This window comes from Hyperolius riggenbachi, chromosome 11 (genome assembly GCF_040937935.1).
Source record: "Hyperolius riggenbachi isolate aHypRig1 chromosome 11, aHypRig1.pri, whole genome shotgun sequence".
Lineage (NCBI taxonomy): Eukaryota > Metazoa > Chordata > Amphibia > Anura > Hyperoliidae > Hyperolius > Hyperolius riggenbachi.
In genome coordinates this window covers 33,086,784-33,111,409 of record NC_090656.1, presented here as the reverse complement: position 1 = coordinate 33,111,409, position 24,626 = coordinate 33,086,784, and the positions used below count along the sequence as shown (strand labels likewise).

At 46.5% G+C, this 24,626-nt stretch overlaps 1 protein-coding gene across 1 annotated transcript in view; it reads right to left on the bottom strand.

Annotated features, from left to right (window-relative positions):
• LOC137539013 (lysine--tRNA ligase) overlaps positions 1-19,940 on the bottom strand; it is a 107,612-nt gene extending 87,672 nt beyond the window's left edge. Inside the window, exons 1-6 of the mRNA XM_068261477.1 lie at positions 19,847-19,940; positions 17,572-17,758; positions 13,239-13,364; positions 13,035-13,154; positions 11,321-11,483; positions 2,029-2,202 (exon numbers count right to left, since the gene is read on the bottom strand). Of these exons, the coding sequence (XP_068117578.1) occupies positions 2,029-2,202; positions 11,321-11,483; positions 13,035-13,154; positions 13,239-13,364; positions 17,572-17,758; positions 19,847-19,875 (799 nt within the window). The 5' untranslated portion in view covers positions 19,876-19,940. The remainder of the gene's footprint in view (positions 1-2,028; positions 2,203-11,320; positions 11,484-13,034; positions 13,155-13,238; positions 13,365-17,571; positions 17,759-19,846) is intronic.
• Between the last annotated feature and the right edge of the window lie 4,686 nt (positions 19,941-24,626).

Here is a 24,626-nt window from a genome sequence, read left to right as displayed (position 1 = left end):
TTAACATCCTCTGTTCACAAATTAGTTGCTCTACCGAATCAGCCAGCTGACAAAGCTGAGAGATCAAATTACTATTGTGATTAGTCAGATGAGGGGAAATTAGACAAGCTAAACTCTCTAAATACATACAGGGCGCATTTCTTCGTTTTCCTTCTCTCCTGTGCAAGAGTTCAGGTCCACTTCATGGACTACAGCCTTTTATACATTTCGATTGTGAGCACAATGAAATTGCCACACAGAGCTGAGCTGTCCATCAGCCAGCTGAGTTTAGCGACGACGGAGCGGCAATAGCACTAGGATTGCACAGCGACGGGAGACTGAAAGCTACACCCTGGCAGACAGAAGAGGCTTCCAACAAGGTGTTGATTTCAGCTGTGTGCATGTGGAAAAGGGTAAACTGTGAGCTTTCCTTTCCCACAATGAAGCTGGGCCATAAACATTTCATATCAGTAGATGGATTGAAGAGAGTTGTACAGAGCCACACTTTGCCCCGATGAAGGGAGAGCTGTATGCTGCTGTGTAATGCAGAGCTATAGAGGTGCTATAACCCAGCAGCTTTGCATGTCTTTTCACTCAAATAAAACAGAATGATTTATCTGGATCCGCCCACCCTCTGGAAGTGGAGCATTATGGGTCTTGCTTAAAGATAATCAATGAGGTGCTGATAATTGCAGCCTGACTGCAGATGTAATGCAACCTGCATTCAACTTAGAATTGGCCAAGTAGGCAGGAAGTGGGCGCACACGATACACTTCCAGGCTGCATACAGTTTGCATCAAATTTGCATGCACGCTAGAATTATTGCCATGTCATTGAATCTTTCTAGTTTTGCTTTTTGGACATGTGAAGCAATAAAATGCTGATCACCTGATCAAAATGCTTCAATAAATACAAGGATATATAGCTGCAAAGTGATATAGGTACCAATAATTGGGAGGAAAAAACATTATATCCTTAAAGGTGTTCCACTACATCAATGTGAAGCACTTCAATAAATACAAGGATATATAGCTGCAAAGTGATGCGATTGTCCACAAACCAAGAGCAAATTGCATCATTTTTTTTGCTTCAATGCAAGAGATATGCAAAAAGACACAAACAGTGAAAAAAATCTTTCCATGTATATAGTGAACACACTAGAGGCGACAACGTCAACTTGTTTCAGATAGTAGTAACCCTTCTTCAGGCCTTTATCTAAATAGTGTACATCTGCACAGCAAAAGCTGATATCATGCAGTAAAATCCCATCTGGACAATGATAAAACCAGGGGAAACGCCACCCTCTAAATGTCAGAAACAGGAGCCGTATAACAGCAGGACGACCAGGCACCAGCTGGTTTTATGCTAACCACAAGAAAATGTATTACCAGCTGGTTTTATGTTCAATGCTTTATCATTGTCCATTGTCTTTAAAGAGAACCAGAGACGTTGGACAAAAGATTTCATACATACCTGGGGCTTCCTCCAGCCCCATAAGCCTGGATCGCTCCCACGCCGCCGTCCTCCGCTGCCTCTATCCGCCGGTACCGGGTCCCGTACTTTCGGCCAGTCGACGCAAGTGCAGTGCGTCACTGCCGGCGGATGCGGCCAATTGTACGCAAGAACAGGGACTCCTCCATAGTCTTACGCATGCGCCTCCATACTACGCAGACGCATGCGTAAGGATATGGAGGGAGTCCCTGCTCTTGCGTACAATTGGCCGCGTCCGCCGGAAGCGATAGAGGCAACGGTGGACGGCGGCGTGGGAAAGAGCCAGGCTTATGGGGCTGGAGGAAGCCCCAGGTATGTATAAAAGCTTTTTCATTTTTTGAATACAGTTCGTCTCTGGTTCCCTTTAAGAATAGAATATTTTTTCCTCCCGATTATTGGCATCTATATCACCTGATCGAAATGATCACATGCTTTCCACGGATTCCCCCGCTGCAGAAATGCCCTCGGAGGAGGTCTGATCACTGTAACTATTAGTGTTATTTGGGGATGGCCTATCAGTGTGGCTCAGCCACTGTCCCACAACCGCCAGCGTCTCACCTTCAGTGTCAAACTGGTCTGTTGCTGGAAGCTTCCTCCCCAGGACCTTCTCCAGTTCATGCACCATGCTGATCCTTCTGAATGGTGGGGTGAAATCTATTTCCTGGGCTGGTCCGTCTGGCCCCTCCGGGTGATAGGTCACCTTATATCCTCCGGTGATATGCTTCACCATCCCTGCAAAGAGGCACAACATCAATAGCTTCTATACGAGCCAATCAGTGGGTCAACACTAAGCATCACATAAATACAATTCATAAAAAGGTCTGTAATGTCTGCCAGCTGCAGGAAGTGGAATCTGGAGTCACGTGACCAATGCCTAGGCATGACTCGAGTGATGGTAGTGGCAGCCGCTAAGCTACAAGTCACAGTGTCAGGATGTGATCTCAGGAAGTGACTGAGCGCAGTCTGCACCCCATATCTGACTGGAACCACTACTGAGACAAACATGGAGGCCACCATTGATGATTTCCCCACTAAGGGCTCATTTCCACTATAGCGAATCCGCATGCGTTGTCCGCATGCGGATTCGCACAGCCAATACAAGTGGATGGGCCCGTTTCCACTTGTGCGTTTTGCGGAGCGTTTTTGTGTGCGGGGAAAAAACTGCACGGCAGAGCCGTCAGGATTCGCTCCCCGCACACCGCTAAGCGAATCGCATACAATGTATCTAATAGAGAAATCGCATGCGGTTTTGGCATGCGTTTTTCCCCGCGATTTCGCATAGGAGGTAATGTTAATTTACAAAGGCAGTGACATGGTAAAAATCGCCCACCTACTACCCTATGCGAAATCGTATGCGGAATCGCGGGAAAAAACGCATGCAAAAATCGCACCCGCATGCGATTTCGTCTGCGGTGATTTCCCGGCGATTCCGCACCGCACAAGTGGTAATGCAGCCTAAGACACGCTGGCTTCCCAGCTTACCTGATCCCCATCTACCATTCTGCTGAGTCACTGACACACAGATCAGGCTTTCTGGTAGCTACTGAGCACACCCAGCCAGGCTGCAGCTCTCTTAAGCTGCTCCAGACCTTGTCTCAGATTTCTACACCTTTAAACCTATTTGTGCTGAAACTGGACCGAAAATACAGAGGAAATCCACCCACCACGACAAAAGCTCAACACACACCATACAATCTTGGTTGTACAGATTTACCAAATCTATGTAGTATAAGGGCCAACAGATTGAAAATACCTTGAATTATTGATTGGATAAGCTCTTATACTACATGAAAGTGGTAAGATTGAACAACCAAGATTGTATGGTGTGTGCTGAGCCTAAGGCTACAACTACAACCAACCAGAACAATCGGATTACTTTGGATGGCAGAGATTTAAACTGGATTGAAATCCTCCATGAAGCTTACCACTGCTGAATACACCAAGCCTTCTAACAGCTGACCTGAAACAAGACCTTCAACCTCTCTGAAGACTTGATTGCCTGTGATTGCCCTCACTCCACCCTGTGAGTAATCCTTTATCCATTATCCAAGGCATATGCACCAAGTGACTATTTTCCACATTTATGTTATTTATCATCTAACTCTTAAGGTGGCCATACACTGGTCGATTTGCCATCAGATTCGACCAACAGATAGATCCCTCTCTGATTGAATCTGATCAGAGAGGGATCGTATGGCTACCTTTACAGCAAACAGATTGTGAACCGATTTCAGCCTGAAACCGTTCACAATCTGTTGTGGTGGTACTGCTGCTGCTGCCCCCGCCCGCCCGCATACATACATTACCTGCTCCGCCGGCGCGACTCCAGTCCCCCCGGTCTCCAGGTCCGGCATGCCTCACTTCTTCTAGCCCGGCAAAAAGTTTAAACAGTAGAGGGCGCTCTACTCTTTAAACTTCCTGCCGGGCTAGAAGAAGTGAGGCATGCCGGACCTGGAGACCAGAGCGCAGACAGAGCAGCGGTGACCGGGAGACTGGAGCCGCGCCGGCGGAGCAGGTAATGTATGCGGGCTCTATTGCGTCGGTCGTCGGGCACTCGAACGCCACTAGCGATGCGCTCTTTACCCGCGGGCGATCGACGGTTATTTATCGAAATTCGGCGTGTAGTGTGAACGATTGGCAGCAGATTCGATCCCAGTGATTGAATCTGCTGTCGAAACGGGCGCAAATCGGGCCAGTGTATGGCCAGCTTTAACCTCCCCGGCGTTCTATTGAGATCGCCAGGGAGGCTGCGGGAGGGGTTTTTTTCAATAAAAAAAAAACTATTTCATGCAGCCAACTGAAAGTTGGCTGCATGAAAGCCCACTAGAGGGCGCTCCGGAGGCGTTCTTCCAATCGCCTCCGGCGCCCAGAACAAACAAGGAAGGCCGCAATGAGCAGCCTTCCTTTGGCTTTCCTCGTCGCCATGGCGACGAGCGGAGTGACGTCATGGACGTCAGCCGACGTCCTGACGTCAGCCGCCTCCGATCCAGCCCTTAGCGCTGGCCGGAACTGATTGGTCCGGCTGCGCAGGGCTCGGGCGGCTGGGGGACCCTCTTTGGCCGCTGCTCGCGGCGGATCGCCGCAGAGCGGCGGCGATCAGGCAGCACACGCGGCTGGCAAAGTGCCGGCTGCGTGTGCTGCTTTTTATTTGAAGCAAATCGGCCCAGCAGGGCCTGAGCGGCAGCCTCCGGCGGTGATGGACGAGCTGAGCTCGTCCATACCGCTCAGGAGGTTAAACAAGGAACGTTACTTAAAACAAATCTATGATCCAACTCTGTGTAGGTAGGAAAGGATTTTGCACAGATCCCCTTTGATCTCAGCAGGACTCCAAAAGTAAAAGCTATCTAAACAAGTCTATTGTCTCCAATGTCAACATACAAATACTCATCAAAGGATCTTCTCTCTGTCTGCCCTCCCAAAAAACAATTACAAATTAACACCTCACTAGCTCTCCTCTTAACATCCTTTGGGATACTCAAGAAAAGCAGAAGGGGGAGGAGAGGTAGTGGATCCAAGTATAAAAAACATAGTTGTCCCCAGGAAAGCTCAATCACAGCTACACTCTGCAATGCCAGATCGATAAATAATAAGACTGCAACCATACATGACCTAATAGAGCTCTCTGATTTGACCTTTTTGACAGAGACCTGGCTTGGGAAACATGCAGGCCCAACTCTTGAAGCAACTGTGCCAACCAATTATTCAGTCTTGCACTGTGAGAGACAAGTCCGCAAGGGTGGGGGGGTTGCCATATGCTTCAGATCCTCTTTGAACATAAGGCCCCTGCCCATAGGCCCCACTGAAACCTTTGAATGTCTTGCAGCCCAACTGTCAGCAGAAGTAAACATCAACATATTGCTCATATACTGCCCCCCAAAAAATGGTCCAGCCTTTCTTAAAGAGAATCTGTATTGTTAAAATCGCACAAAAGTAAACATACCAGTGCGTTAGGGGACATCTATTACCCTCTGTCACAATTTCGCCGCTCCTCGCCGCATTAAAAGTGGTTAAAAACAGTTTTAAAAAGTTTGTTTATAAACAAACAAAATGGCCACCAAAACAGGAAGTAGGTTGATGTACAGTATGTCCACACATAGAAAATACATCCATACACAAGCAGGCTGTATACAGCCTTCCTTTTAAATCTCAAGAGATCATTTGTGTGTTTCTTTTTAACTGCAGTTCTCATGCACTGAAGTTTCAGGCTGCTCTTTTTTCTCCTGCAAACAGCTTTGCCCTTGTCTGTAATTCTTCAGTATGTGAAAGCCCAGCCAGCTCAGAGGACGATTTATCCAGCTTGTAAAAGATAAGAGAGAAGCTGCTCTAATCTAAATAATACACAGGCAGTGTGCATAGATGGGCCTGGAATGGGGAATTCATAGCAGAACCACAACACTGAAGAACTTGGCAGCCTTCCAGACACAGGCTGACAAGTCTGACAAGGGAAAGATACATTGATTTATTACAGAGACTGTGATAGCAGAAAGTGCTGCAGTAAGCCAGAACACATTAGAATAGCTTTTGGAACTTGTAGGATGATAAAAAACAGGATGCAATTTTTGTTACGGAGTCTCTTTAAGGAAATATCTGAACTCTTATCCTGCCTAACAGTGGAACACCCTAGATGGATCATCCTGGGAGACTTCAATGCATGGGTGGATGATCACGACTCCCACCTAGGAAGTGAACTACTTCTCATAATGAGTGAACTGGGCTTCTCTCAGGCTGTCAACCTCCCCACCCACAAGAAAGGGCACACCCTGGATCTTATATTTCATTCCGGACTTTTAATATCACACATGGATATAAACCCAGTGGTATGGTCAGACCACCACACCATCCACTTCTCTCTGACAGCACCAGCGATAAAACACAGAGGGAAAGAACTCATAAAATACCGTTCTCTGAAAGATGTCCCACCCCAGCACGTTCAGAATACCCTCAACTTCAACGCATTAACCAATCATTGCGCAGACCCAGACTCCATGGTCCTGATGTACAACCATGCAGTGTCATTTGCCTATGACGCCCTTGCTCCAGTTCGCATTAAACGGTCTACACCACTTCACCATGCACGGTGGTTTGACAGCTCACTAAAGGACCTAAAGAAAGAAGTGCGCAGACTAGAAAGGAAGTGGCGAAAATCTCAGAATTCAAACGATAAACACACCCTTGTCTCTTACCTGGAAAGCTACCAAAATGCGATCACCAAGAAAAAATTCTCCTACCTATCACAGGAGATCGAAAAAGGCCGCCAAAAGGCCAGCCCAACAATTTCGCACAGTTGATAGACTATGTAACCCATCCTGTCTAAAACCTACTATAACTCCCTCAAAGGAGCTATGCGAGAAATTTGCCTGCTACTTTGCTGACAAAGTATCCTCTATTCGGTCTCTCATTCAGTTCACAGCACCTAAGACTTATTCAACTCCTGGAAATAGTTGCAAAAACAACCTAACACCCTGGACTGACTTCAAAAGTATTAGTGAGGAAGAGATCTCAGACATCCTCAGTCGCCTCCGCCAGACAACCTACGACCTGGACCCTGGACCAACTAAACATATCCTGAAATTCCCTGACCTGCTTGGTCCAGCATTTCACAAAATAGTAAATTGCTCTCTGCAAGCAGGGAGATTTCCTACCTCTCTAAAAGAAGGAATCATCAAGCCCCTTCTTAAAAAAAACGTTCCATGGATCCAGATGCTATGAGCAGCTACAGACCTGTCTCCAACCTCCCCTTCTTAGGTAAAGTTATTGAAAAGGCTGTCTATCTGCAACTTGAAACCAGGCTGTCAGTAAACAACATCCTGGACCCTCTACAGTCTGGCTTTAAGAAACACCACAGCTGTGAAACAGCCCTCATCCAAGTCTGCAACGACCTGCTCATGGCAAGGGACAGAGGGGAATGTTCCATCCTAATCCTGTTGGATCTCTCAGCGGCTTTTGATATAGTTGACCACAAAATCCTGCTTAACAGACTGCAGGAGTACTGTGGCATCAGTGGATCAGTCCTCCAGTGGTTCAGATCATTCCTGACTGACAGAACACAGAGAGTATCCCTAGGTCCTATAATGTCCAAACCTGCACCTCTACAATTCGGAGTGCCACAAGGATCAATCCTATCCCCTCTGCTGTTTGCAATCTACATGTTACCACTCGGTACACTTATCCTACGTCATGGCCTGACGTACCACTGCTACGCCGATGACACAGCTATACCTGTCCTTCAAACCTGGTGGAACAGACCCTACCCCAAAAATAAACTCTTGCTTAGCTGAGCTACAGGCATGGATGAATGATAACTGGTTGAAACTGAATGCTGACAAAACTGAGGTCCTGTTTGTCCAAAGCCAGCACTCGCCATAAAAAGAGCTCTATCCTAAAGCAACACCAATCAGGATTGGGAATTCAGACAAAAAGCTCCAACCTTGTGCGCAGTCTTGGCGTACTAATCAATGGTGAATTGAGTTTCAGAAACCAAATTTCATCTGTAATTAAATCTTACTACTTTCATCTGAAGAGCATTGCAAAGATTAAACATCTGATTCCCCCAGAGGATCTTCCAACCCTAGTCCACGCCTTCATCACATCACGGCTGGACTACTGCAATGCTCTTTATGCTGGCCTCCCCAAAAAGGACCTGCGTCGCCTGCAATTAGTGCAGAATGCTGCTGCCAGATTGCTGGGCCCTGGATACATGAAGGACCTGCTGAAGCTGCACCACACCTCACACAACCTCAGATCAGCAAGTTCTATAAACTTGGTCATTCCCAGAGTGCACCTCAAAAAATCTGGAGAAAGAGCCTTCTGTCATGCTGCCCCTACTCTTTGGAACTCCCTGCCACACCCAGTAAAGACAGCACCATCCCTGGAGCTATTCAAATCCAGACTGAAAAGCCACCTGTTTAGCCTGGCATTTCCAGACTTATAAAATTCTTCCTCTGTACCACGATGGTCGGAGCCATGCTTATGCGCTTTGAGTCCCATGGGAGAAAAGCGCTTTACAAATGTTATTGGTGGTTGTTGTTGTTCTGACTCACAGTGGCTGGGTAGTGTACTGGTTAAGGGCTCTGCCTTTGACATGGGAGACCAGGGTTTGAATCCTGGCTGGGGTCAGCACCTATTCAGTAAGAAGTCCTCGGGCAAGTCTCCCTAACACTGCAGGGTGGCCCCTTGAGAGTGTCCTTAGTGGCTGCAGCTCTTAAACGCTTTGAGTCCAAGAGGAGAAAAGCACTATAAAAATGTTAGGATTATTACTATGATTGTCTGTATGTCACTTGAATAGGGGATACGTAGGTAAACATTTTCTGCCTCTATACTTCTTCCTGTATTGATATTCTTGAAGTGTCTTGAGAATTTCCAGATATCTTCTGCTCCCATCACACTTTCATAGCTCTTAACTGTCCCTCTTGTTGGGACAGTCCCTCTTTGGGAACCCAATCCCTGTCCCTCTTTCCTCATGTGTTCCTCTTCCAGGAATGTTGTGTAGCTCTATGTAAATATATGTATTTTTCTACAGAAAAAAATGTGTTTAATATACTGTATATACTCTAGTATAAGTCTAGAAATGTAGGTCTGGTTCACTTAATAAAAGTATAGGGGTCGGCTTATACACAAGTCACAAGCAACACTGAGCAAATGTTGTGTGTACTAATAGTGACATCCCCATTTGCAGCAATTTACCCAGTGGCAAGTGATACTTTGAGGAAAGGAAATGTCAAGAAAACACAGGTCTGAATTTCCTGGCCAACACAATTAACAAGGAAAGGGGCTGGGGGGAAATACTGGCCTGCATAAAAGGGAGAGAATAATTGCAGCATTTGGGGCTCTGGAGGAGGTATTGGCTGCACTTAAAGGGAACCTGAAGCGAGTAAAATATAAAAAAAAAAAAAAAAAACACATGACGTAGCTGCAAAGGAATATTACATACTAACTTCACCCTCAGTTCCTCTCAGAGGCTCACCATTTTCTTCTTACAGCGATCCCTTCCAGTTCTGACAATATTTTGTCAGAACTGAAATATACCAGTTGTTGTCAGTTGTATATCAGCAGCTGTCAGTTACAACTGAATGTGCAAGGTAATGTCCATGTTTCCCTATGGCTCAAGTGGGTGATATTACAGTTTAACAGTGTGCTGACCGGGAAGCGGTTATGGGGTAATGGCCATTTTCAAAATGGAGGATGGAGAATTCCATTGATCATGGTGGACAAAAAGGATGCAGGAGAGAAGAAAGTGATTGAGGAGTAGACTACACAGGAGGTAAGGAGGTAACCTCTGTATGGTTATTTTGACTTTTTATTTTCAGTTCAGGTTCTCTTTAAAGGGGAACTGAAGTAAGAGGTATACGTAGGCTGCTATATTTATTTCCTTTTAATCAATACCAGTTGCCTGGCAGCCCTTCTGGTCTATTTCTCTGCAGTAGCATCTGAATAACACCAGAAACAAGCATGCAGCTAGTCTTGTCAGATCTAAATTTAAAGTCTGAAACACCTGATCTGCTGCATGCTCGTTCAGGGGCTAGGGCTAATAGTATTAGAGGCAGAGGATCAGCAGGGCTGCCAGGCAACTAGTATTGCTTAAAAGGAAATAAACATGGCAGCCGTCATATACCTCTCTCTTCAGTTCCCCTTTAAGGGACAGGAGGGGTTAATGGCTGCAATATTGTATGCAGTGCAGTCATTAACCCCTCCTGAGCCCCAAGTGCAGTCATTAACTTTGCTGGGTAGACTTATAGTTGAGTCAATAAAAAATCCAGTGTAAGGTGGTTGAATATTGGAGTCGACTTATACACGAGGCTGACTTGTATTCGAGTATATACAGTACTATAAACTTTATTCCCTTCTTTTAAATGGATAGATTTCCTATTTTCACGTTAATATGAAGGAAAATGACCCAGGATAGAATGGACCAGTGGGGTTTGAATGACAAAGCAACATTCTTCTTATGAAATCTTTATGGTATGCATGACTAGGGGTCTGTCTGGGGCATGGTTAGAGGTGTGGCTAAGTGTTTCTCTTTTTGATCTCAAAAAGTTGGGAAGTATGCACTTTTTTTAAAAAAAAAAACTCAAAATTTATGGGAGGTATGCACTTTATGTATACAGCAAAGTCCCCGTTATCCAGAAGGATAAGCTGGCATCTGGAAGTCTCAACTAGCCGGCATGCCTGAGGAGGATAATGGGGACAATGTTTTGGGAGGTTTGTAGGGCATTGTACGGTAGAAGATCCTTACCGAGCCTTCAGGTGCCGTCTTCTACCCTGCCCGCAGCTCCCTTCGGCTTTCTGGCGACCCAGCACGGCTCCTGGCGTGTCACCTGACCAGCCGGGAGCCATATACAGAGGAGGGTGGAAAGCCGCTAGGAGCAACAGGAGAGGTAGAACACAGTGGAGCCTGGAGGCTCGGTGTTTTCTGCTAAACCGGGGGTGGTTTTTTTTGGCTGGTTGCTCAAGCAACCGGCAACCACACGCATGCGGCATCAGGCAATCCCTGACCTGTACCACATCCATGGGACTTTGCTGTAGTGCACACAGTAGCACACAGCTAAGTATTGGTACAGTATAACCTTGGTTTGTGAGCATCATTTGTTCTGTAAACATGCTTGTAATGTAATTTACTCTTATAGCAAAGCAAATTTCCACATAAGAATCAATAGAAACTCAGACTATTCGAACCGCAATCCAAAAACATTTATAGAAATATAGAGCCTGCTGCATTTTTCCCCAGATTGCATCCAAATCCCCATTGCCATACATTGCCACGGCAGGGGGATTCGGACGCACTCAAGTGGAGATGGGGCCTTACTGTGAAGCACTACACAAAAGAGCGGATGGCATTGAATGATGTGCTTACCTGACACAAGCTTATCGGTGATGTCCATCAGATCGTTGTAATCCGCATACGCCATATAAAATTCACAGGTCGTGAACTCAGGATTGTGCGTCAGGTCGATTCCCTCATTCCTGAACTGTCTGCCCACCTCGTACACCCGGTCAATGCCACCGACCACCAACATCTGTAGAAACAGAATCCATTACCATCCAATCTCAAATCACTGCAAGCCTATCACAGGCCCAGGAAGTACTACCACAAGCCTATCACAGGCCCGGGAAATAGCACTGCAAGCCTATCACAGGCCCAGGAAATAGCACTGCAAGCCTATCACAGGCCCAGGAAACAGCACTGCAAGCCTATCACAGGCCTGGGAAATAGCACTGCAAGCCTATCACAGGCCTGGGAAATAGCACTGCAAGCCTATCACACGCCCAGGAAATAGCACTGCAAGCCTATCACTGGCCCGGGAAATAGCACTGCAAGCCTATCACAGGCCCAGGAAATAGCACTGCAAGCCTATCACAGGCCCAGGAAATAGCACTGCAAGCCTATCACAGGCCCAGGAAAGAGTACTGCAAGCCTATCACAGGCCAGGGAAATTCTACTGCAAGCCTATCACAGGCCAGGAAATACTACTGCAAGACTATCACAGGCCCAGGAAATAGCACTGCAAGCCTATCACATGCCCAGGAAATAGCACTGCAAGCCTATCACAGGCCCAGAGAATAGCACTGCAAGCCTATCACAGGCCCAGGAAATAGCACTGCAAGACTATCACAGGCCCGGGAAATAGCACTGCAAGACTATCACAGGCCTGGGAAATAGCACTGCAAGCCTATCACAGGCCCAGGAAATAGTACTGCAAGCCTATCACAGGCCTGGGAAATAGCACTGCAAGCCTATCACAGGCCCAGGAAATAGCACTGCAAGCCTATCACAGGCCCAGGAAATAGCACTGTAAGCCTATCACAGGCCCAGGAAATAGCACTGCAATCCTATCACAGGCCCAGGAAATAGCACTGCAAGCCTATCACAGGCCTGGGAAATACTACTGCAAGCCTATCACAGGCCCAGGAAATAACACTGCAAGCCTATCACAGGCCCAGGAAATAGCACTGCAAGCCTATCACAGGCCTGGGAAATAGCACTGCAAGCCTATCACAGGCTCAGGAAATAGCACTGCAAGCCTATCACAGGCCCAGGAAATAGCACTGCAAGCCTATCACAGGCCCAGGAAATAGCACTGCAAGCCTATCACAGGCCCAGGAAATAGCACTGCAAGCCTATCACAGGTCCAGGAAATAGCACTGCAAGCCTATCACAGGCCCAGGAAATAGCACTGCAAGCCTATCACAGGCCCAGGAAATAGCACTGCAAGCCTATCACAGGCCCAGGAAATAGCACTGCAAGACTATCACAGGCCCGGGAAATAGCACTGCAAGACTATCACAGGCCCGGGAAACAGCACAAACACATCAGCAGAGAGGGTCAATGAGATGCAAATTATTCAAGCTTGCATGCAAATTGTATGCAGCTTGGAAAGGCACCAAACATTTTCTGACAATCTGATTGACTCAAATTCCAAGCAGCATACAGTCGGCCTGAAATCTGCATTCAAGTCAGAATAACCACCTCTATCCATCCTTTCTAACACAGCTGCTGAGAGAAGCCATCACCATACACCCATGTTTGAGTGCCCCGCTGCCCCCAACCTGAACACCGCGGAGATTACCTTGTGGTAGAGCTCTGGGGCGATTCTCATGTACAGATCCATGTCCAGCTCGTTGTGATGTGTGATGAACGGTTTGGCAACAGCGCCCCCTGGGATAATATTCATCATTGGAGTCTCAATCTGTCGGCAAAGACACAAACAGTACTCAACACCTGCTCCGCCATGTGACAACAACCTCTACAGGAACCGCTGTATAATCCCTACCTCCAGGAAGCCCAAGTCGTCCAGGAAGCGGCGGAGGTAGGTGATCATTTTCGCTCTGACGATAAACTTCTGTCGGACGTAATCATTTAGGATGAGATCCAGGTAACGCTGGCGGAACCTCGTCTCCTGCAAGACAGAGCCAGTATGTGAATATCACGCATGGGGATTCCAGGGGTCCCACCTCATTATTAGGGATGATATGCAAATTCTTTCAAGTCAATGTACATTTATGTAAATTTGTATGCAAATTATGCAGTTTGAAAATGGACCAATCAATTTAAACCCAGGTTTACATTCATTGGCCCTTTTAAGATGCATATATTTGCATAGAAATTTTCATAATTTCAGGAATATTTGCCTCTCATAGATCATCCCACCTAATTATGGACAGACAAAGCCCCCAGGAGGATTTTTGGTATTGGGCCAAAGGGAACCCAGAGGGCCCATTCACACTACAATCGCTTTTCTGAGCATTTTGCGATTAGCGGCTTTTAAAGTCGCTACCACTTTCATTAAAATCGCTGCGATTTCGCAATCACGTACGCAAAAATCACAGCGATTTTTCTGTGATTTTTACCAACGTGAATGGGAGCGATTTTAAAAAATGCGAATCAATCGCAAAACGCTCAGAAAAGAACTTCTAGTGTGAATGGGCCCTCAAGCCCTTTCTACTGAAAGTACTGCTGTGCTTCCTTGTACCAGATTGCATTTCCAAGTAAGGTATACGGAGGCTGCTATATTTATTCCCTTTTGAACCATACCAGTTGCCTGGCTATCCTGCTGATCCTTTGCCTCTAATACTTTTAGCCATAGACCCTAAACAAGCATGCAGCAGATCAGGCGTTTCTGACAAGATTAGCCACATGCTTGTTTCAGGTGTGTGAGTCAGACACTACTGCAACCAAATAGATCAGCAGGATTCCTGGCAACTGGTATTGTTTAAATGGAAATAAATATGGCAGCCTCCATATACCACTTGCCTCAGGTTCGTTTTAAAGTATACCTATAGAGATAAAAAAACCCTTATTTAGATACTTACCCAAGTAGACGGAAGCCTTTGACCCTCTTCAAATAAGGCTTCTCAAAGAGTGCATGTGGCCAGTGAAGGAATGCAGTCACACTGCACAGGTCGTCTCGTGCCTGCACAATAGCATTGAGCCGGTTAGGCTTTTTCCGCCGAACCCAATTGGCTGCATGCTACAGTGCAGGCTTCCTGAACATTGCAGCCGTGCTTAAGTTATAGACGAGAGGGGGGTTGTGAACTTCTAGACAGGGCCGGATTTAGGCAAAGGCTCGATTGGCCATGGCCTAGGGCACCACAGAAGCAAGGGCACCAAAGCAGCAGGCTAAACTGGTGCAGCATTAGCATGCTTGCAAATGCTGCAATGAAGAGAGATCAGGCAAGCGCCTGACTGCGGTACTCTGCTGCTAGCTGCCTGTGCAACAGCCACCTTGCTCTCTGTGCACGTTTGCATTGTGGCCGGCGGCTATGGACTTGGACAGCATTGGAAACGGAAAGGAAGAAGAAGCTTCTGCACTGGAGATAAGCAGAGAAATGAGTGACACTGATGGCTGCTGCGGTGTGAAGGTGAGCTGGCTACCTATACTGAAGGGGGAGAGGAAGGCTTCCTATACTAGAGGGAAAGGGGGAGGGGTCATCTGGCTACCTATACTGGGGGAGGGGTCATCTGGCTACCTATACTGGGGGAGGGGTCATCTCCCTACCTATACTGGGGGAGGGGTCATCTCGCTACCTATACTGAAGGGGGCGGCTGGTGATAGTGGCCTTCGGCGGTAAAGAGTACAAATCCGGCCCTGCTTCCAGAAGGTCCCAGTGCTGGACGATGTTTTGAGGAGGGTGTGGGAAGCCTCTGGAGGTTCAAGGGGTTTTCCTCTATTGAGGTTAATACGTGACTCTCTCTCCTTTTAAAGTCACAGGCTTACTTTAAAGCAGCAGAGACAGCCATACTATTCCAGAAAAAAAGACACAGAGGTAGATACTTGTTCTACTTACATATGTATTGTACTGTCCACATTTTTATTTCAGTGAATTTTATACAGTAAATAAAAAGAAAACAGTTCCAGGCATTTTCCATCTTTACTGCCTCTGACTGAAGCCAATCCTGATGTCATTTCCACTTTTTCTCCTAGAAACTGCGCTGTCATTTCTAGTTTGCTCTGTAAACACATGTGAGAACAGCATAGATCGTATCTCAGCAGCTTATGCAGAGGGGTGAGGTGTATTTTACTGCTCTGCCTCGTGTCACACGGAGCTGCCCTCAGCCAATCAGTGAGGAGCAGGCATGTGAGAGAGGAGATAACAAGCTTCCATCTCCCCAGCATTGTACCAAATAGAGCCAGGCTGATTGAGATAAGATTTATAACAGCAGAAACACTTATGTTTATATTGGAATGCTTGCAATGCAGGGTCAGCTTTAAGAAGCAGTTTCTTCCCTGGCAAAGCCCAACCAATTCCCTAGTTTTTGAGAAGTCATGTCTGACTCATTCACTCAGCATTTCAGCAGACTTATGAGAGGGACTGAGAAACCCAAGCTAAATCCAACAAGTCCAATGCTCAAAGCTGTCTGGATAATCCCTGTAAATATTGTTACCTTTCAAAGAATGTGTCCAATTCAAATAAACATTTTGTAGCTGTGCGCCTACTTAAAGAGACACTGAAGCGAAAAAAAATATATGATATAATGAATTGGTTGTGTACTATGAATAATTTCTAGAAGATTAGCAGCAAAGAAAATATTCTCATACTTTTATTTTCAGGTATATAGTGTTTTTTCTAACATTGCATCATTCTATAATATGTGCAGATTACACAACACTCAGCATTCAAAATGAGTCTTTCAGAGCAGTCTGTGAACTAATGACCTCTCCTCTAGCAGAGAAAAAGTAAACAGTTCACTTACAGTTGAGATAATAAAAGTCAGATAACCGCCCTCTCCAAGACTAAAGGTAGCCATACACTGGTCGATTTGCCATCAGAACGACCAACAGACAGATCCCTATCTGATCGAATCTGATCAGAGAGGGATCGTATGGCTACCTTTACTGCAAACAGATTGTGAACCGATTTCAGCCTGAAACCGATCACAATCTGTTGTGGTGGTGCTGCCCCCCGCCAGCATACATTACCTGCTCCACTGGTGCGACTGCCCCCGGTCACCGCTCTTCTTCTCCGTCTCCGCTCTGGTCTGCTCTGGTCTCCGGCATGCTTCCCTTCTTCCTGTCTGGGGGAAGTTTAAACAGTAGAGCGCCCTCTACTGTTTAAACTTCCTGCCGGGACAGGAAGAAGGGAAGCATGCCGGAGACCAGACCAGAGACGGAGACGGAGGAGAGCGGAGACCCGGGAGTCGCGCCGGCGGAGCAGGTAATGTATGCGGCTCTATTGCGTCGGTCGTCGGGCACTCGAACGCCGCTAGCGATGCGCTCTTTACCCGCGGGCGATCGACGGTTATTTTCCGCACGGCGCGATCGACGGGACCGGACAGAATGGATCGAAATTCGGCGTGTAGCGTGAACGATTGGCAGCAGATTCGATCCCAGTGATCGAATCTGCTGTCGAAACGGGCGGAAATCGGGCCAGTGTATGGCCACCTTTACTTAGTTTGAGAGCTTAATGGCTTGTTTGCATAGAGATAACAACTGGAGTTTCTCAACTCTTCCTGTACTGGAAACAATTAGACTGATGTATCTGATCTTAATGTTTTATTTCTTAGCTGTACTACACATAATATCATAATTTTTTTCCGCTTCAGTGTCTCTTTAAAATATCTGCTCTCTTAGTAGTTTCCTGCTTGCAGACTTAAGTCTTACAATTCCTCACCACCTACTTCCTGTGAACGACGCGTCCCGCCTGTGTTTCTCCCACTATACTGCAAATGGTCACAAGTGATTGGCCTATCCGCTAAATCCAGAGTAGAGAGGAAATTTGCTGCAAGTACACCTGGCCCAAAGAACAAGCGCTGTGACCAGCTCTCTGCTTCTATAGACTACTCTCATCCAGATTGCTAATAGTTTGTTTTGCCCAATTTCAGTTTTTTTAAGGCTTTAAAACGTTTATAGGCCTTCAGGTTTCAGATGTACAATTTCTTACCCCTCTCAGGCACCGACGTCATGTCAAGAGGGGTCTTTATCAGCTGCCTAAGAGCATTACATCTTCCTGGTGCCAGCCAGTCACATGGAAAACCAATACAGGACTGCTTGAGATGAGAGTTCTCAGTATAGGAAGAACTCAGTAAGTGGCACTGAGCTCAGGCAGTATGACAGAGGGCCTTACTGGGGTCCTTAAGGCCTGACAGGAGCGCAGTGAGCCCCTTACCTTGTCTTTCAGTCCGAAGTGCAGATGAGGCAGCATGTGCAGACAGGGGGACAGCAGAGTCATCTCCAGGGGGATAATACTTAGCTCTCCCTTCTTGGTCTTCCCTGGGTTCCCCCTCACTCCGATTATGTCTCCACGGCGCAGCTTGTTGTTTATGGCTGCAAAAGCTTCCTCCGATTTGTAGAATCTGTGCAGAGAGGAAAAGAGCTCAATGCCCAAAATGACACATTCTGACTATAGCAAAATACTGCTTAGCATTACGGATAGTCAATGAGAGGCCAATATCATCAAGATGACACAGATATTATGCCCCCTGGAAATGGACCAATTCCGTGCTGCCAAACTTGCTAATAGTCAATGAGATGCTATTTTTTTTGCATCTCATCCATACCTAGCATAAAATTATCCATACTCCGCTAATACAGTATGGTGGCAAAATGCTTAAAGGACAACTGAAGTGAAACGGATACAGAGCTGCCATATTTATTCCCTCTTAAGCAATACCAGTTGCCTGGCTGTTCTGCAGATAATCTGCCTCTAATACTTATACTTTTACCCACAGACCCTGAACAAGCATGCATGCAGCAGATCAGGTGTATCTACGGTTTTCCCTTAAAGGGACACTGTAGGGGGGGTCAGGGGAAAATGAGTTGAAGTTACCCGGGGCTTCTAATGGTCCCCCACAGACATCCTGTGCCCGCGCAGCCACTCCCCAATGCTCCGGCCCCGCCTCTGGTTCACTTCTGGAATTTCAGACTTTAAAGTCTGAAAACCATTGCGCCTGCGTTGCCGTGTTCTCACTCCCGCTGATGGCACCAGGAGCGTACTGCGCAGGCCCAGTATGGTCTGTGCCTGCGCCGTGCATTCCTGGTAATGCAGGCGCAGTGGTTTTCAGACTTTAAAGTCTGAAATTCCAGAAGTGAACCGGAGGCGGGGCCGGAGCATTAGGGAGTGGCTGTGCGGGCGCAGGATGTCTGCGGGGGACCATTAGAAGCCACAGGTAAGTTCAACTCATTTTCCCTCGACCCCCCCTACAGTATCCCTTTAAAGTGAACTTCTCTACAAAACCCTGAAAATACAGACGCACCTGGGAGTTGACCATTACTGTTTGCTGGGCTTAGGCTGTGTACACAGGCTACATAAAACTCAGCCAAAGCGGCTGATAACGACCACCTCTGCTGAGAATCTAGCATGTGTACAGCGGTCATGTCAGGCCAATAGCAATGCCAGCAGCCTAGCGGCACGTCTGTAATTTCGCCTGAGGGGTGAAGGCCCGATCCCTGCCGGACAACTTGACCTATATGTAATGAACTGTGTATATAGAAGTAACAGATCCGGGCACAGACTCCAAGCGTAATGCAAAGTGTCACCTTTAATCCATTTCCAGCAACCTGACAGTAAAGTGTAAAATAAGCCTGACAGCCGTTTCACAAGTACACACTTGCTTTGTCAGAGGATTTACTTTCTGCCTCTGACGAAGAAAGTGTGTACTTGCGAAACGGCTGTCAGGCTTATTTTACACTTTACTGTCAGGTTGCTGGAAATGGATTAAAGGTGACACTTTGCATTACGCTTGGAGTCGGTGCCCGGATCTGTTACTTCTCTATACACAGTTCAATGCAAGTCCTTTATCTGGTGGCACGACCTTTGCACCTAGTGCCAATCTACTCTCTCTATATACCTGACTTGACCTATATGTGTTTACGAGCCATTACTTGTGTGTAGCAGTAGGAGAACAGAGGCGCCAGCAGTTACTGCAGAATTTACTATAGCATAATGTACTGTCTGTTGTCTACAGTTTTGTCCCCATGTTTATTGCCTGATGAAGCGGGCTGGGCCTGCGAAACGCGTTGCACTTTTTTGGGGTACTATTTAATAAATGTGATTGCTGCTATTCAGACAGTCTTTCGTGTGTGCTTTATGGAGGTAAGTCCACCACTTCCTCCCAGCAAATGTTTACGTTTTCATCCGCTTTTATCCTGCTGGTGCCTCTGTTCTCCTACTGCTATACCGTGTCCACCCCTGGTGGAGGAGTGATCTACCCCCTTTCTCATCTACAGAGAGCGACATCTTATCTCTGAGTGAGGACAGGTCTAATGTCATCTGCCTATATAGTGGTTGCCTTTGTGGTAACCCATGTTTGTGAGTATAATTTTCTCACGATAAACTTTACTTCATTTATGCTTAACATACTACACTATATTGGGCTCTCGTTTTCTCTACACTTTATTACTTGTGCGTAGCTACAGATCAATAAACCTTGAAACAGACATACTTGGAGTTGGCCATCACTTGCAGCTTCATCCCTTCTCCTCGGAGATCATAAAAGATGAGTTTGGCTCCGGAAAGACGTTTGGCATGGATCCTGCCTAGAAGCAAGAAGAGAACTCTCGGTCAGCTACAGACCACCAACCAATCGCTGCAGACCCCGGCCCTCCAGCCAACGGCTGCAGACCCCGGCCTTCAAACGTCAAGCCAAGGGGGTATGTAAAGGAAGAAGGCAAGCAATCACAGGTTGATCAATCGCCACTTTTGGCATGACTCACAAAGCTATTTCACCTGCTTTCCTCTGTTTTCATCTTGTCTATGTTACATTTTTAAGCTTCCAAAAAGCAATAATATAATTTAATTAAGTTAAGAAAAGTAATATTGAATTGAACTTAATCAGCAACTTTGAGTGATTATTCTGCTTGTAAATGTGCTGAAAGGTTATTTTATCAAATGGGTGATAAATAAGTCATTTATAAGAAGCTTTGTGAATAGAGCCCAATGCCTGGCTTAAAGCAAACCTGGGGCGGGGAAACACCCCCCCCCCCCTCCAAAAAAAAAACAAAACCTTATGATAGGATTGTTATATGTTGATGCATGTATAGTACAAATAACAAATAGACCTTTTGAACATTAGTAGCAAAGAAAAGTCTGATTTTTATTTTCAGTTATATAGCATTTTTTATAACATTGCATCATTCTGTCATAAGTGCAGTTTAGAACCACACTGTCTTTTAAGCTATAAAACAGAGCAGGGCTAATGACCATTTGAGCTTCCCTGCAGTAAAACCTTATCTCAAGCTGTCTCTCACGGTTTCTTTGCTGTAAAGGAAACCAGAGACGAAGAATAGCTAAAAAATGAAAAAAGATTTTATACATACCTGGGGCTTCCTCCAGCCCCATCCGCATGGATCGATCCCACGCTGCCGTCCTCCGCTGCTTCTATCGCCGGCACCGGGTCCCGTCACTTCCACCGGACGCGGCCAGTCTTCCGTATAAGCAGGGGCTCCCTCCGGCTCTCTACGCATGTGCCTGCACAGTACGGAGGGAGCGCACTGCGCTTGCGTCGACTGGCCGAAATGACTGTACCCGGTACCGGCGGACTCAGGCAGCGGAGAAAGGCGGCGTGGGAGCGATCTAGGCTGATGGGGCTGGAGAGAGACCGAGGTACGTATAAATCTGTTATGCTCTTTGTATCTGGTTCTCTTTAAGTGCTACAGAAAAGACGACCGAGGACCAAGTTGGGTCATGGAGCTCAGAGAACCTCCTTGTGCCTAGATCACAACTAAAGTTTTTTTTAACTCTTCCTGCACTGGAAATAAAGAGACTTTTCTTTGCTACAAATGTTCTATTTCTTGATTGTACAACACATACAAATCAGTCTCGAAGAAAAGATGTCCTGCTGCACCAGATGGCTGGGTAACAAATTTTCAACTGTATTTCAACATCATGGGATACACACGTAAAAGCTCACGCGTATCGAGGCAAAGCATGGCTCCTTAAAGTGGACCCAAATTAAAAATACAAGATTTCATAAATAAAATCTATTTTCTAAATTATAATAATAAATAGCAGCCTTTTTCAGCTGCATGATGAGAAATATAAAATATTTTACATTTATTGGAGGAACCCCTCCCTTCTTTTCATATTGCCGGGACAGAATCCGGCAGACTGGTGGAGTAGATGGTGTCTGGCAAAGGAGGAATTGCTAATGGCTGCCCCCAGCATAACCCTAGTAATGCAAAGAGAAGGGTGAAAAGCATGCACTGAAATGCTCATAGGCTTGCAGGAGTGTTTATTTATCTTTGTATGTGTCAGAGTGGTGCAACTAAATATTTTGAATTAAAAAAAAATGTTTGGTTTGGGTCCGCTTTAATCATAGCTTAACCCCCTTGACGGTATGATTTTTTTCTGGATTTTAGGGTCTAAAAGCGGTGATATTTTTTGCACCCTTTCAGACCCTAAATCCTGGAAAAAAAAATAAATCATGCTGCCAGGGAGATCTGCAGCAGTTTTACACTCACCTCCCTGGCTTCAGCGCTGCAGTTATGCCTCCATCCTCCGGGTGGCGCTGCAACTCTAAAGTGAAATCTCACCAGCAGGAAGCAGAGACTCAGTGGAGATGATGAAGAAGAATGGCGGCCGATGTCGGGATCCCCCAGGAGGTATTTAAAACCACCTGCTGCGCGCTATACTCTGCACAGGTCTCCCGGCGGCTACCCCGAGCAGAGGGTATAACCGCTAAGGAGGTTAATCATAAGTTTATTTTCGCATCAGGTTTGCTTTAACCCTCCTGGCGGTTAATTTTTTTTGCCAAAATGGCAAAAATCCTTTTTTTTTAAATTTTTTTTTTTGTGTTTCATGTAAAGCTACCAGAGTGGTAGCTACATGAAACACCACTAGAGGGCGCATGTGTCCCTCTAGTGCGATCGTCGCCGGCATCAATAGCAAACAGGGGAACGCGTATATAACGCGCTCCCCTGTTTGGCTTCTCCTGTCGCCATGGCGACGATCGGAATGACGTCATGGACGTCAGCCGACGTCCTGACGTCAGACACCTCCGATCCAGCCCATAGCGCTGCCCGGAACTCATTGGTCCGGGCAGCGCAGGGCTCTGGCGGGGGGGGCCCTCTTGCGCCGCTGCGTACGGGCGATCGCCGCAGAGCGGCGGCGATCAAGCTGTACGCGCGGCTAGCAAAGTGCTAGCTGCGCGTACAGCATTTTAAATGGAGCAAATCGCTCCACCAGGGGCTGAGATATCTTCCTGCGCGGCATAGCCCGAGCTCAGCTCGGGCTTACCGCCAGGAAGGTTAAACTATTTATCAACAAAAATAAAAGAACATGCTAAATCTGACACATTTCACAAGGATTGTCCTTGCTTTTTCAGTGGACAGCCGATGACGTGTATGTCATAATCCGACCATTTGTAAAGCGCTTTTCTCCTGTCGAGCGCTGCAGCCATTGCCTTGAACTCTTTACTGAATAGGTTCTGACCCTAGCCAGGATTTGAACCCCTATGTCAAAGGTGGTGCCCTTAACCAGTATACTGTCCCTTTGCACGTGTTCCTGCTGGTACAGGAAGCTATCGCGGACACGTACCGTGTGGCGACCCACCGACTCAGAGTCGGTAAAACGAAACTAGCTGGAGTCGGGGACCGGAGCAGCAGTGAGTGACAACGAGGGCACAGGATGGCTGCAGGGGGCTGGTAGAAGCCCCAGGTGAGTGAAACTCATTTTTTTTGGGGGGGGGTTAAGGTTCCCTTTAAAAGGAAATAAATTTGTCAGCCTCCATATAACTCTCACCTCGGGTTCACTTTAAAGGTTATTATGCTGTTGCGTATCTTTTAGAGCAGAAAGGAAGTTCTGAGTGCAGGACATGTTCACATCACGGCTAATGAAGAATAAACCCACCTGCCACGCTCCACAGAGAACAACTGACTCCGGTCATCAAGTCTGGGGACTTGTCTCTTGCAGTAGCAGAGGAAGGATTACTTAACCCCCTTGCTCCAGCTAACAATATGTCATGAAGGCAGAGGTGATGGTGGGTAAGGAAGTTTATTTCTAAAATTTTAGGCCTTTAAGGGCCCGTTTCCACTATCGCGAATCCGCATGCAGATTCGCACAGCCAATACAAATGGATGGGCCGGTTTCCACTTTTGCTGTGCGTTTTTCTGCATGGCAAAAGCCTTCAGAATTCGCCTGCATGTGGAATGCAGGCGAATCGCACACAATGTATCAATAGGGAAATCGCATGTGTTTTTTGCCACGAATTCGCATAGGTACCAATGTAAATTCACACAGGCAGTGATATGGTTAAAATCGCATATACCCTCACCGCATGCGGCAAAAAACGCATGCGGAATCGTCAGCGGTGGAATCCAGGCGATTCCGCACCGCAATATTGGAAACGGGCCCTAAAAGGTATTTTAAAGGGAACCCGAGGTGAGGAAGATATGGAGGCTGACATGTTTGTTTAGTTTTAAATAATGCACATTGCCTGGCTGTCCTGCTGATCCTTTGCCTCTAAAGGCGCGTATACACACCGGATTCCTGTAAACGACAGGTCGTAAGGAAAACAGGAAAGCTGTTGCTAGAACGGCCGCCCCGTGGGCGGGTCTGACGATCCGTCGTTTGAATAAATCAGGCTTGTGTACAAGTCTTAATACTTTAAGCCATAGACCCTGAACAAGCATGCAAATCAGATGTCTGACAAATCTGATAAGATTAGCTGCATGCTTATTTCAGGTGTGCGAGTTACACCTTACTGACCAGCAAGACCAGCAGGGCAGCCAGGCAAGTGGTATTATTTAAAAGTAAATAAAAATGGCAGCTTCCATAGATCTCACACCTCGGGTTCCTTTTAAGTGCTAAATACAAAACAAATATTACAAATACATATAGCCATGCTAGCAAGGATAAGTTCTTCGGGACCGCCCCACCGACGACCACTTCCTGTAGACTCACGTTGGGGTCCAGCGTTTCTTCACCGATGGCTTCTTCCTTTTCACTTGTTTCATTCGGCGGTTTTTCATTCTGGTCTTTATGTTTTGCCTCTTTCTCGGCAGCTTTTTTCTCGGCTTTCGCTCGCCTTTTTAGCTCGCTAAGAGAGAGGGAGAAAGAAGCCACTTCATTAGCTTATTAGAACTGTAATACACCGTGCTGAACTAAAAAAACATAACACATAATAACATCAGTCAAGGTACTGTGCTGAAGTGAAAGGATTTAAAAAGAGAGCCTGAGGTGGGCTCAGAAAATAAAAAAAAAATAAAATAAAAAAAAAAAAACAA